Genomic DNA, 15,074 nt, shown 5'->3' on the forward strand with positions numbered 1-15,074 from the left:
ATATAAATGGTAACTTTGCAAGTTATTGAATTTAACAGAATTGCTTTTCTTTTCCAATTTTTTTTTTTGCCTTGTCCCAACTTAGCGACAGTTTCTGAAGTTCATTCTTCACTTTAGGTAGGGTAGTTTTGGTAACACTTTATGACAGAGAACAATAGAAATTATCGCAGTGGTACTTACTACAAAAATAGAATACTGTTTTGAAAAACTGGCATGAATTTAAAATGACAATTGTTTTGTTCCTGAATTAAACATGAGAACTGGAAAATGGCGGGCTAAATTTTCCAAATTAGTTCCAATGCTCATAGTGAACATTTACTTTTAAGTACCGGTAGGTAATGTTAAAATTTGGACACTCTAGATTGAGATGCTGCATGATTTCATTTACTCCTCAGATTACAAAAAACCAGATTTGGATTGCTTGAAGTTTAAAGGGTTAAGAGATATTTTCAAATATTAGAACTTGTGGGTTGTCATGGTCTAAGAATTAAAGCCAGTTGTTCAGAAGTAAAGTTAGGATACACTTAGAAGTGTGGTAGTCTTTTGATTATCTCCCCTGCTACTTACCACTGATGCTGTGTCAGTTGTTAATTTTGTCAGTTGTTGATAGATTTTTATTTCCTGAAGACATTGAAGAACATTGGGAAAGGAGGGCATACAAAGTTAGGACAGGGATAAGTCATTATTTCATAGAATGATGGAACACACTAAATAAAATGCTTTCCTATTTTTATTTCAATTATTTGTATGTAGATGGAATTCTTAGAATAAAATAAACCAATAGTTCCTTTGATTTGTCTGAATTGTCAGAAAACTGTAATCCTATCAGCCTATATCCTTGCTGAATACGGATTCTAAGATTTTTACCAAAATTTTGGCTACTAGATTAGAAAATATATTACTTCAAATTATTTCTGAAGACCAAACCGGATTTATTAAAAATCATTATTCATCTTTTAACATTAGAAAATTAAATAATATAATTTATACTCCTTCATCTAAAATACCAGAATGTGTCATTTCCTTAGATGCTGAAAAAGCGTTCGATAGAGTTGAATGGCCATATTTATTTAATACGTTGCAGAATTTTAATTTTAGTCTGAAATTTATATCATGGATTAAATTAATATATTATAAACCTTTGGCTTCGGTTCTTACCAATAATCAGAGATCTCCTTTTTTTCAGTTATCCCGTGGTATGAGGCAAAGCTGTCCTTTAAGTCCTCTATTATTTGACATTGTTTTGGAACCTTTAGCCATTGCCATTTGTGAATCACTTAATATTTTTGGTATTACCCGTGGGGAAGGGACTTATAAGTTATCATTATATGCTGATTATTTGTTACTATACATATCTGACCCTGAGAGATCTATTCCTGCTATTTCGTCCTTGCTTGCTCAGTTTAGTAGCTTTTCTGGTTACAAACTGAACTTTAATAAGAGTGAATTATTTCCATTAAATATGCAAGTTCCAATTTATAAACATTTACCATTTAAAGTTGTCACAGATCATTTTACTTATTTGGGTATTAAAATTACCAAGAAACATAAGGATTTATTTAAAGTTAATTTTTTACCTTTAATTGACCAAGCAACTTGTTACCAGGTGGTCCCCATTATCTTTGTCATTGGTTGGTCGAATTAATGCTATTAAGATGATAGTATTACCCAAATTTTTATATTTATTTCAAGCATTACCAATTTTTATTCCTAAATCTTTTTTTGATATTATTGACTCCAAAATAACCTCATATGTGTGGCAGAATAAAAATCCTAGATTAAGTAAAAAATATTTACAGAAGCCTAAGAAGGAGGATGGTTTGGCTTTGCCAAACCTGAGATTTTACTATTGGGCAGTTAATATTCGATACTTAATATTTTGGACACAAGAATCGATTACAGCATCTTGCCCACAATGGGTAAATTTGGAATGTAAATCTGTACAAGACTTTTCATTGTTTTCTATTTTAGGATCTTCGCTTCCTTTTGCTTTATCTAAATTGAATAAACAAGTAACTAATCCTATAGTTAAACATATATTACGAATATGGTTTCAATTTCATAAATTCTTTGGCTTGAATAAGTTTATCTTATCAAGCCCTATTATATCTAACTTTTTTTTCGGCCCTCTTTTATGGATCAAGCCTTTGTATTATGGAAAACAAAAGGTATAACATGTTTTCGTGATCTATTTTTAGATAAGTTTTATGTCCTTTGAACAGCTATCTAATAAATATAATTTGCCTAAAACTCATTTTTTTAGATACTTGCAAGTTAGAAATTTTTTGAATAATATGTTACAGTTTTTTCTGAAATTATGTCCGATGGACATTACAGAAAAAAATTTAGCTCCGAATCCATGCCAGAAGGGTTTAGTAGCCATCATTTATAATATGATCATGAAAATACAGCCAGAAGTATCAGAAAAAATTAAGAAGGAATGGGAAAAAGAACTTCATTGTCTTATACCCACTGAGCAGTGGGAGAAAATTTTACAATTAGTCAATTCTTCTATTTTTGCTAAACATGCCTTAATACAATTTAAGGTTGTACATAGGGCTCACATGTCCAAGGATAAACTTGCTTGATTTTATTCTTATGTTAATCTAACCTGTGACAGATGTCATTCTGAAGTTGCTTCATTGATCCACATGTTTTGGTCTTGCCCTTGCTTGCAAAATTATTGGAAAGATATTTTCAGTACTATTTCAACAGTTCTGAATATTGTTATGCCCTTGGCCCCCTCCTTTGTGAGAATCGCAAGAACCCTAGTCAAGGGGGGGTCAACTGACCCAAGAGAGAAAAGGACATGCTGAATAGACACAGGAAAATGGGGGAGAGAGAGAGAGAGACGTGCTGAAGACCACGTTCTCCCAAGAAGCAGGATAACGGCGACATTGACTATTGTCTCATGGAGACCACGTGAAAAGCCCTCGGGCAAAGTGGGCTGGTTGAGAGAGAGATCGCATTACCTGCAACGACATTGACACCTGCGATCCCGTGAAGAAGTATAAAGGAGGGTCTGAGGGGAGGGAACCCTCAGACGCACCCAGGAGACACCAAGGAAGCACGAGATCGATTCCCGTGGGAGCGGGAAGCCATTTTGAAGGAAGCCACGTGCGTTAGATTCCGAATTTTGAATCTGTGGCTAGAACCAACGAAAGACTGCTTTTAACTAACAACAGGGAAGCCTGCTCCCCTGATTCCAAGGATTTGCTCTGCAAAGACAACGGGCAAGTGTTCATCTTTTCTAAATCATCTCTTTCTCTCTACAACGTGAAAACCCCAGCGGTTCCCAAAAGGGAAAAGCCTGCAAACTTCTGAGTGACTCTTTATATTTCAGTTGGACTCAGTATTACCCCTAGACAACTATAGAGCTTATTTCTGATTGATTATGGTTACACCGGTGTTTTAGATTGAGTTTGACGATGCCTATGATCTGAATGTTTTGTATTAACCATACGTTTGTGCCCTTTTTGAATAAAACGTTTGAAAATAGTAGCATCCAACTCAGCTGATCCATCTATCTTTGCTGGTAAGTTACCTGGTTACGGGGTTACGTAACAAGATCAAATTGCAACCGCATCCTATTACTGCAATTTTCAGTTTACCAATGGTGGATAATTGTTGTTTATCCCCCTCAGCCCGGCAGATGATTGCATTTGTCACATTAATGGCTAGAAGATCTCTCCTATTGAATTGGAAAGAAATTAATCCTCCAACTATATTTCAGTGGTTTTCTCAAACTATTTCTTGTTTGAGTTTAGAAAAAATTAGAAGTGTTATCTTTGACCCTTCAGTTAAATTTGAAGAAACTTGGAGACCATTTATTCAACATTTTCATATGAGCTAAACTGACTTTTCCTAAACCTTACTTTTATTATCCTTAATTATTTGGATGGAGGTGCGGAGTTATTGACGCTACTGTGTATATTTGATATAATGCAATGGCCCATGTTGGTTAGGTATTTTTTTCTTTTTTTGGTTTTTTTTTTCTTATTTACTCCATTTTTCATAATTACTATGAGTTTGGGAGTTTATTATATATGGGTTATCATCTGTTTGTATTTATACTTTAAACTATTATGTACTCTCAAACTCTCTGTATTCATGTTTCATTTATGTTTGTTTAAAATTAATAAAAAAGATTTTAAAAAAGAAAACTGTGCTGTAATCCTTAATTTTGTTCTTGATAGTTATTTGATTTTAAGTAAATTTAAACAATTTTTAGCCCTAGATTTTGATTCATCTTAGTGATTGTTGACAGATATGGTAGGAATTCTTTTTGAATGACAAAGTCTTACATACCTACATCCTTTATTATGTAGTCCATGTTGTATACTGTCTAATCACAATAACTACAAGCTGTTTGTAAGTAATCTGTTATGTCTATCAGTATAAAGAGTAACACTATTTAGCAATGGGCAGGGCCTAACTACTTGTTATGTTCTGGTACTAAAATCTGTTTTCAGGATATTCCTCTGCAAAGGGTTTGCTCGAATAATATTAATGTAGTGGAATCAATCAATGCCAATAAAACTCACACTGCCAAAGCCTTTGTCACAAGTTACTGATGATGCACATTTCTGAACTTGAAAACCTGCGCTGGTTGGTACACTTCTGAGGGTGAACTCAGAGTGTTTATGATTAGTAGGGTGTGGCTTGTGTGTTTACTGCCATTGATAGTTCTGTCTTTTGGGGTTGATTAGATTTGAGGTACAGGTTAGTGATGTGGATGGGCCAAATACTAGTGTGGTGGGGAGGGGGGAGTGAGTACAATGTATAGTATAGTGAGGTGGAGGTGGCAGGAATTATGCTGGCACTGTGTGATGTAGAAGAAATACTGGATTGTTTTATGAAGTGCAATTTTTACTGGGGAACTGAACTCAAGGATTCAATCAATGTGAATTTTGATCCATTTATTTTGTTTTCTAATTATGTTATTTTTTCAGTTACAGGAAATTGATTTATCCAATAACAAAATATCAGAAGTCCAAGGACTGTCTTTTCTGGAAACTTTAACTGTGAGTGTTTACAAAGACCCATTATTCCAATTATTCCTATCGAACAATGTTCATATGTCATAATTGATGTGAATTTTTGTTTTTACTTTTCTGCAGTCTCTTGATCTCTCCAACAATGTTCTAAACAGCACCGAAAGTCTTGGAGTTTTGAGGTTTGTCTGTGGAATAATTTTATAAAACTATGAAGAAAGCTTGGATTAAGAAAAGGCATCCTTTTTCTATAATCTGTGTTTGATAACCTCAAACATTGTTTTTCTCCCACATCTTTCCCCCTCCCCTTGCTCCTACTGCACAATGGATCCTACTTAATTCCAGTTGCATAACTAATCTAAATTAGATAAATCATAGAATGTATTGCAGGTAATCCGAAGTTCCAAAATCCGAAATTGTTTGATGTCACAATGGAAAATTGCACCTGGTGCTGGGAGTATTCCCAGGTGATGTGCAGATCTTTGCATACCACAGACAGTTCTGAGAAGTGACTCACATGTGTAATGAGCAGAAGTTTATAAAAAATAGAAAAAGTGAGAAATGAAAATTTTAATCATGTATTGAAAGAGTGGATTTGTCAGAGTTGGAGTGAACATATGTCACATAACCGTATGCTGATTATGAAACAAGCGAAGATCTATCAGGATGAACTGAAAATTGAAGGTAATTGTGACTATTCAGTAGACTGCAGACATTTAAGAAAACGCACGGCATTAAATTTTCAAAGATTTGTAGTGATAAAGTGCCTGCTGATCATGAAGCAGCAGAGAAATTCATTGATGTGTTTGCCAAGGTTCTTGCTGATGAAAATCTAACACTCTGAATGGCTGCACCAGTACATATGTATGATGAGCAAATGTAATACAAAGGCTGTTAACCGGTAACATATAATTCAGTTGGGAGTGATGGCAATACCAAACAGCCACTGATTGTCCATCAAGAGGTTGAGGTAGCAATAGCTTACCTTTCTGATGGTTCAATGTACACATTATTGTTTAATGCACAAAATTATTAAAAATACTACATAACACTACCCCCCCCCCCGTCATAGTTCCTGTGGAACAGGCAGCTGTTTGAAATCATTGACGAATATGAAGTCAATCACAGCACTGGAACCTGGTAATAGATGTGGTCAGGGTTGGGGGGTCCATCATTCAGCACTGAAGGTTTGTGGAGGGCCCAGTTCCATCACATCAGACTGTACATAAAAACTAGATGAAATGTAAATGGATTTTGTGTTTAGACTTGGGTCTAAATCGCCAAGCTATCTCATAATATTGATGCACATATTCCAAAATCCAGAATCACTTCCAATCCCAAGTATTTCGGTTAAAGGTGTTTAACCTATAATGGAGGAATATGTATTGTTGATTATTTTGCTACCCTTAGTGAAATAAGTGAAATATCCACAAGGCTTCAATTTATCCAATTTATTTTTAACATTGTTATTGATCCAGTTTTTTCCTCGTGCAGTTTATGCTTCAAAATCATAACTAACATTGTATAATATTTACTTGATGGCATAAATTAAAATCCTAATGAGATAGTGTTTCTTCTCCTAAATCCACTAATGGATGTAACATGTATTCCAGTGTTTTCAGCCTTATCCAATCTCAATATTTATAACAAAAGTATTATTAATTTATTATTTATTACAAAATCAACAATTCTGTGGATTTTATTCCAGACATTTAGTATTCATGCAAATGTTCATTACTCAACAAAATATTTAAAATTTATTCCCTTTTTAGCTCTAATCACCCCAGTTTGTGTGTGCAGCAGATGGAGTTTTGGTAGATAATGAATGACCCTGTCCTTTGGTGGCACAGCTGCTTGCTGATGTGCTGTTAGACAAATTATTCATGCTCTTTTTGTACATTCCTTACATGTGTCACCCTTCTGTTCCTAGAAGGCTACAATTCTTCCTACTGTAAATTACATATACTGGCTGCATTATATATAGCAATTTTAATACTGTGGGTAACAATAAATCTGTCCTTAATTATTATTTTATTTTTTTATTTTAATCTGGGAGATTTGAGGATTTGTAATATAAATTGAAGTTGGTGGAGTGTAGCAGGGGGCTAGAACAGGACAGAAGATCACCATATTTTGCAGATTAGAATTGGAGTGCCTGGTTCTCTCCATTGTCTTGCTTGTTGATCGGTGGATTGAGATGGCGAGTTGGCAGATTGAAACCAGATATTTGAAAATGACTTACTATTCCCCACCCATCCTATGATGACCCAACATGCTTTCAGTACTCAGCTTGTCCCATCCACATGGTTTTGGCTTTTCTTCCCTTCTCTTGTACTCACATTCCTCCCACTCCATTGTATTTACATTCCTCCGCCTTTCTTGTTTCCCACTCCCCTCACCCCTTCCTTCTCTCCCTTCACATGTTTCCCTCTCTCCCTCACCCACTTCTCTCTTCACCCTTCCCTAATTTGCTTCCATCTCTCCCTTCTCTTTCTCCCTTCCCTCTCTCCCCACCCACATCCCTCTCCCCTTGCCCTCACACTTCCCTCTCTTGCTTCCCTTTCACCCTTCCCTCCCCCCTCACTCACATCTCTCTCCTCCCCTCACTCGCATCCCTCTCCCATTCCTTCACTCACTTCCTTCTCTCTTCCCCCACTCGCATCCCTCTCCCCTTTCCCTCACTTGCATCCCTCTCCCCTTCCCCTCACTTGCATCCCTCTCCCCTTCCCCTCACTCGCATTCCTCTCTCCTTCCCTTCATACATCCCTCTCCCTTCTCCTCACTCGCATCCCTCTCCCCTTCTCCTCACTCGCATCCCTCTCCCCTTCTCCTCATTCGCATCCGTCTCCCCTTCCCCTCATTCGCATCCCTCTCCCCTTCCCTTCACAAATCCCTCTCCCCTTCTCACTCGCATCCCTCTCCCCTTCCCCTCACTCGCATCCCTCTCCCCTTCCCTTCACAAATCCCTCTCCCCTTCTCACTCGCATCCCTCTCCCCTTCCCTTCACTCACATCCCTCTCCCCTTCCCCTCACTCGCATCCCTCTCCCCTTCCCCTCACTCATTTCCCTCTCCCCTTCCCCTCACTCATTTCCCTCTCCCCTTCCTTCATTTGCTTACTCGCTCCCCTTCCCTTAGCTTGCTTTCCTTTCCTGTTTCTCTGCTCTCCATTGCTCAACCTTCTCACTTGCCTACCCTCCTCACTCACTTTCCTTCCTTTACCAATCTGTATTCCCTCTCCCGTTCATCTCCTTCACACATTTTCACACTCCCCTTCACCCACTTTCACTTCCCTTTTTGTTTCCTTTTCTTACCCTCCCTAATGCTGTTCTTCCTCCTTCCTTTCCTTTTCTACCCCTCCCCTTCACTATATCTTATCTCTCACTCTCCATTTACTTTCTCCCCTCCCTTGTGCTTGTTTTCTCCTTTCCCCTTCACATGTTTTTCTTCTGTCCCCTTTGCATGTTTCCCTCACCTCCCCTTTTCTGCCTCCTTCCCGTGCATGCTTCCTTGCTTTCTTTTCCCTTGTACACTTTCTACCCTCTCCATGCTCCATTTCTGACCCCCTCCCCTTGGTTGCATTCATTAAGCAGTCAAATATATTAATCAGCCCTGTCATCTGACCCATGTGAGTAAGGTTGTATAGAGTTCAGATTCTAATCTCAAAAATCGACATTTTTGAAATAATCTTTTTCCCTCAACATTCTTTTTATCTGTTTCAAATGCTGAACCTCAGTAACCGCAAAATGGAATAGACAGTGACAATGGCATTATTTACACTTTGAGAAGAACTTAGGAGTTCACTATTGTTTTGACTTGTTGCCTCTTTGGTTCCCTAGGAGTGGGGCAATATGTTTGACTTCTTGTTTGAAATTTTCTGCCATTAGGAATTGCTGACTTTAAATATTCAAATGTTGATTTGGCTCAGGTTCCAGTTTTACTTCCTTATTTCATTTTATTCTCTATTGAAATCAGTGTAAAGTAAGATAGGGTATGCAAAAGAGAGATAAGTTTAAAAAAACACATAGGAAACTTTCATTTTCTTTGAATGGCTCATTTTTGCAATGTGGATGTTGTAGTTGCACAGTTTATTTAATATTTCAAACTGATTTTGATCAGTCATCTTTGTAATTCAAGAAGTGATCTCGATTTCTATCCTTTCCAAGTTGGCATTGGAATTGGAGAAAGGCAACAGAATTGGTTGCAGCTTAAACTGGCAAAACTGGCAAGGATTCTTGAAAGAATATTTACATTCCAACTTTATGTTGACTGATCTAAGTGTCTGTGCTTTACACATCTTTAGCAGCAGATATTTATGTTGATGTTTAAACCTTCATGGGTTGAGTAAAGGATCTGGATATTATAATGTCCTCTTTAATAAAGAGTTGAGAACTTTAATGTGAAATCTACATGCAAGTACAGTATGTAATTACTGGAGTTTCATCATCTGCATAGTCAAATCTTACTGATATACAACAACATTTTTTTCCCATTATGAAATTGTAAAAGCTGATTTCTTGAAAATTCCACTTGTTAGGTTGTTGCTAATTTTCCACACGGAGGCTTTATAGCGTTTCATTCTATTACAGAGTTCATTTTAATCCATGTGCCCTTTTGTAAATTTAAATTGATAACCTTACTTTTGACATTCCTTTTGAGTTATCAGAGGTCTACACGTCAAGTTTGTTATTTACTATCATGTTATCAGTGTGCTTTGCTGCATTGGTGGGTATTCAAGTTAATGTTCTGTCTTGGTAACAAAGGATAAGAAATATATAATTGAAAACTTTCATTTCCTATACCACACTGTTGGTAGCCAAGTCTTAAAATATCTTGGCTCAATCATTTGAAATATCTCCTAAGCCTCTGAAGTTGATGACTCCCATTAAACCAATTTTTTTTACATTAAATCTCTTGACCATATTCTTGTTGATCTCGCTTAATGCACTTTTTTTTGGCTCAATGTCAGTTTCATTTAATGCTCTGAAGAAGTGAATTCAATGGTTTTATTATGCTAAAGGTTCTATGTAAATACAACTTGTTTTTCTTGTGTAAAAAATACTGTTTTTAAAAAGAAGAATTTGAGTTTTTGGCTCTGGTGCTTGTTAGAACATGACATTTTCTTGCAGGAGTTAGCAAAAGTACTTAATTTTGTCACCAGCATGTTCTTATAATTCACATCTATTTTTTCTTTGCATGCTGAGATTTGCAGTTTATTAGTTTTTTTGTATTGTCAGTTCAGACAAACCTCGTCTTGGGTGATCAAATTTGACGTTGACTATGCTGTTAACATCCACTCCATAGATTCATAGAGCATTACAGCACAGAGGCAGGTCGATCAGCCTATCCAGTCTGTGCTAAACTGTTAAATCTTTTCAGTAACTCAGAACATGTTGCTTGTGATTGCCATATATTGGGAATGGAAATCAAGTTTTATGATCTGGAAATTTAAATGTGCAAAACATAGAGGGACATCACTAAAATGTCAAAAATACAATTTTTTGTTCAATTAAGTTTTGAAGGCTTCAAATGCAATACAAAGGGAACAGAAAATAATGTTCTGTAACATTAATAGGTATTTAGGTTTTTCAGCTTTAAATTCACTAAGTACCTTTGGTTTGGGACTTGGTGTTGCATTTAGGTTTTCCATGTACCAAACAAACTGAATGGGTAATAAGTAAGGTATTGTAGGAATGTTGGCCTTGGTGACATCTTTATGTAGGTAAGTTATGGCTCAAAACATAATTTATTCTTGAATATACAAGCTCGACAAACATCTAAATCCTATTGTTGCTTAAGTGGATCTAAAAGATCCGATGGCAATGTTCAAAGAGTAGAGCCTTCCATTTGTAATCCTGCTGACATCCTTCCTTCCATCAGTAATTTCTTTTATGCTCAAATAGTGATTTCATTTTGGGAATAATCTGTTGCTTGTAAATAGATACAATTGGTAAAAATGAATTTTATTAATCTTGTATTATAAAATTAGGTTTTCTTTTTAGCCATCTATTCTGATTTTTTAATCAGTTTGAACTTCAAGAAGAGCATAAGGTTCTGGAGTGTTGCTGGGCTTTTTCACTGCCCAGTATGGATTTTATAAGAGACCTTCTCTTTCAGTTTCTTGATTATATTATTTTCTCAGGACTGATTGCTGCTAATGATGATGTAGTTTTTAATTTCTTTATGGAGCATGCATCATTACCTAAATCACAGAGAGGATCTGATCGATGTTGCTATATAATATAATAACACACAGTGAATATATTGATGGTATTTCTCTTTTTAATGAAGAATATTACAATGTTCGCTATTTGATCAATACTTGTGAAATATATTTAAAAATAGCACCTTCATAAATAATAGTATTAAAATATTAACATTCAATAATGCATTGAAAACTATTAATTTTATGATGTTTTTGCATACTTATGAAGAATGAATGCATCCTTCCTGTGATTTCTCAGTCTCTTAGCTATTACTTCTATTACATTAACAGTTGGTGTTTTTCAGCTCCTTGCAGGTGTTGAATCTGGCCAATAACCAGCTGAAGTCAGTATGCAGCTTTTCCAAACAGTTCCTTAATCTTGAAATCCTTAACATAGCCAATAATTGCATTGACATGAAGAAGGAACTTGTAAGTATGATTATTTTATACTAATTCAATGTGAGCATTATTAATACTTGTAATTTTTTATTTATAAAATTATATCAATCTGTGTGTGCATTTATATTTTCTATCAAATTTGTATGCATGGATTTGCATGTTATTTAAATTCAAATATATTTCTAATGAGAACAGCACTTGACCTTTAAAAACACCATAAACTGCAGTTGCTAAGGGAATGACGAAGTCAAGTTATTTTTGTCAAATGTTTTTTCTTTTCAAGAAATTTCTGGCACAGTGCTGCCACCTGGAGGATCTACAAATAGCTGGCAACAATACCGGGACTTCAGAAGAAGAAAATGAGTGAGAACTATATTGTTTATCTGTAGGAATTATAAATCGCTCACAAATTATAGCAAGATTACTGAGTCAATATTGTATTCTGGCCTTTCAATGGGACAACATTACAGAAATGATTGTGTATACAACCTTTTAGAATTGGTAACCATGTTAAATGTCCAAATGATTTCTTCATTTAACTGAGATTGAACATTGTCTAGTTTTGATTATATGAGCTGAAAGTTCAATAGACCAGCTTGTAATAGAATCAGAGAAATCAAAGGCCATTTGGCCCATAGTGCCCATGGTGACCAGGGAAAAACTATTTAGACTAATCCTATATTCCATCTTTGTTCCAGAGGCTTGTAGACCACAACACATTGGATAAATATTCAAATTGTTTTAAAATTATTTCTACCATCCTTTTAGGCAGGTAGTTTCAGAGCTATATCAGCCTTTGAGTGAAAAACATACTGAATCCTCTTCTAATTTGTAAATCTTCAACCAATTACCTTAGGGTTGTTGTACTCATCTTTGAACAAAATATATCTTTCCTATTATTCTGTCTAACCTCTTTTGATTTATGTATCTCATTTAAATCCAACCCACCAACCCACCTCCCCCTCCCATTCCAAAGAAAACAATAACTCCAATGTAGCTGAATTTCCAGCTAACTGAAATACTCCAGCCTTATGCACATCTTCTTTTACCTCTGCATTGCCATCACATTTTTTCCTGTTCTGAATTGTGTGCCATACTCTAGTTGTAGCTTATCTTATGTTCTGCATGCCTATTGCAGGATCTCCCTAACTTTATATTCTAAGCCTTATCCAGCTAAGACAGGTACTCTGTGGACTTCCTAAACCACCTTATCTCCCTGATCTTACTGCTTTTGGGGATTATGGTAAAGGATTCCAACATGCTTCTGCAGTACACTGCGTTGATTGCATATGACCTTACCTTGTTTACGCTCGCCAAGTATTTCCCTGGAATGGACTCTATTTGGTACTTTCTTGTCCATCTGACTGGGCAATTATTTTTTTTTCCTGTAGTTTTCAATCTTTCCCTTGCTGTCTACCACATAGCCAGTTTTGCTACTGTTTGCAATTCTTAACCATGCTTTCTGCATTGAAAAGTACTATTGATATAAACCTCTAAAAACAAGAGAAAAGGCACTAAGCCCTCTAATCTTCCAGTCAATAAAATGCCAATTTTTCCATTATTACTCTTTGCTTTCTGCCACTGTCAGTGTTGAATTTAACTTTCCAATTTCTCTTTGATCCCATGGGTTTTAATTTTTCTGATCAGTCAGTTTTGTGGAGCCATGCCTAAAGCAATGATACAATCCATGTAGACTATGTGAACTGTGGTATTGTGGCGACCCAATTACTAGCGCACTCGAACCAGCTGACAATTAGCCAGAGTGCAGGGACAAAGGAAGAAAGCCTGAGGGGGTTTCAGTAGGGCCTCTCAAGGTATCTGGTGGGAGAGACAGGCTTTAAAGCAAGACTGTGGAGTTGAAATAAACTTATTCTTTGGCTGCAGTTTATCGACTCCGTGTCGTTATTTCAGCGCTGCGTGTAGCACACCGCTACAATTGGTGACCCCAACGGTCCAAACATTTTTGGACCGGAGATGACAGACGCTGCATTTGTTAATGCGGTTTCCTTGAAGCTGCCAAGCTTCTGGACGCTACAACCTCACCTATGGTTTCAGCAAGCAGAAGCCCAATTCCATGTTCGGCAAATAACCTCAGAGGACACCCGTTACTACTACGTGGTGAGCTCCCTCGACCAGGACACAGCGGCCCAGGTCGCGGAGTTCGTACAGTCTCCCCCAGCGGACGGCAAGTACACGGCATTCAAAGCCCTGCTCATAGGGACTTTCGGGCTCTCCCGCCGCGAGCGAGCTGCCCGTTTACTGCACCTGGATGGCATGGGAGACAGGCCCCCATCAGCTTTAATGAATGAGATGTTGTCTCTGGCCGACGGACACACACCCTGCCTCATGTTTGAGCAGGCATTCCTGGAGCAGCTGCCCGAGGACATACGCCTGCTGCTGTCCGACGCGGATTTCAGCGACCCCCGGAAGGTGGCAACCCGGGCGGACGTGCTGTGGAACGCCAAGAAGGTGAGTGGGGCGTCCATCGCACAGATCACCCGGCCACGCTCCCAGCAGCAAACCAGTCCAGGCCCGGCCGCAGAGCCCGCTAAGCCCAGAGGCCAGGGTGTGGAGCCCAACGAGCAATGGTGTTTCTACCACCAGCGGTGGGGCGCAGAAGCCCGCTGTTGTCGCCCGCCCTGCCAGTTCCCGGGAAACGCCAGGGCCAGCCGTCGCTGATGGCTACGACGGCTGGCCATCGGGATAGCCTCCTGTATGTCTGGGACAAGCAGTCGGGACGCCGGTTTTTGGTCGACACCGGTGCCGAGATCAGCGTCTTACCTCCGACGAGTTACGACACCCGCAGCAGGGCGCCGGGTCCCCCCCTGCGGGCCGCGAACGGCAGCACTATAAGGACTTATGGCACCCGTCCGGTGCAGCTACGGTTCGACTCCAGCCAGTTTACGTGGGTCTTCACACTGGCCGACGTAGCCCAACCACTTCTGGGTGCGGATTTCTTGCAGGCTCACAGCCTACTGGTCGACCTGCCCAGGAAGAGACTGGTTCACGCCGAGACCTTTCAGACGTTCTCCCTGGGTGCAGCCCAGTTGCCAGCCCCTCACCTCGGCTCCATCACGCTGTCCGACAACGACTTCACCAGGGTCCTGGCGGATTTCCCATCGGTTCTGGCACCGCAGTTCGCGGCAGCCATGCCCCGACACGGCGTACAGCACCACATCCTGACCCAGGGACCACCCCTCCATGCCCGCGCTCGGCGGCTTCCCCCGGACAAGCTCCGACTGGCGAAAGAGGAGTTCAAGAGGATGGAGGAATTGGGGATCATTCGGCGGTCCGACAGCCCATGGGCCTCCCCCCTGCACATGGTGACAAAGCGACAGGGGGCTGGAGACCATGCGGCGACTACCGCAGTCTGAACGAGGCTACAACACCGGACCGCTACCCTGTGCCGCACATTCAGGACTTTGCAGCAAACCTGCACGGCGCACGGATCTTCTCTAAGGTAGACCTCATCCGCGGA

The 15,074-nt window shown here is 38.8% G+C and overlaps 1 protein-coding gene across 4 annotated transcripts in view; it reads left to right on the plus strand.

Annotated features, from left to right (window-relative positions):
* LOC140714544 (uncharacterized) overlaps positions 1 to 15,074 on the plus strand; it is a 153,601-nt gene that overhangs the window by 84,033 nt on the left and 54,494 nt on the right. For all 4 annotated transcript variants that reach the window (XM_073025819.1, XM_073025822.1, XM_073025821.1 and 1 more), the window contains 4 exons: positions 4,953 to 5,024; positions 5,121 to 5,176; positions 11,503 to 11,626; positions 11,880 to 11,959. In XM_073025819.1, the coding sequence (XP_072881920.1) occupies positions 4,953 to 5,024; positions 5,121 to 5,176; positions 11,503 to 11,626; positions 11,880 to 11,959 (332 nt within the window). The remainder of the gene's footprint in view (positions 1 to 4,952; positions 5,025 to 5,120; positions 5,177 to 11,502; positions 11,627 to 11,879; positions 11,960 to 15,074) is intronic.

Source organism: Hemitrygon akajei, chromosome 22, assembly GCF_048418815.1.
Source record: "Hemitrygon akajei chromosome 22, sHemAka1.3, whole genome shotgun sequence".
NCBI lineage: Eukaryota > Metazoa > Chordata > Chondrichthyes > Myliobatiformes > Dasyatidae > Hemitrygon > Hemitrygon akajei.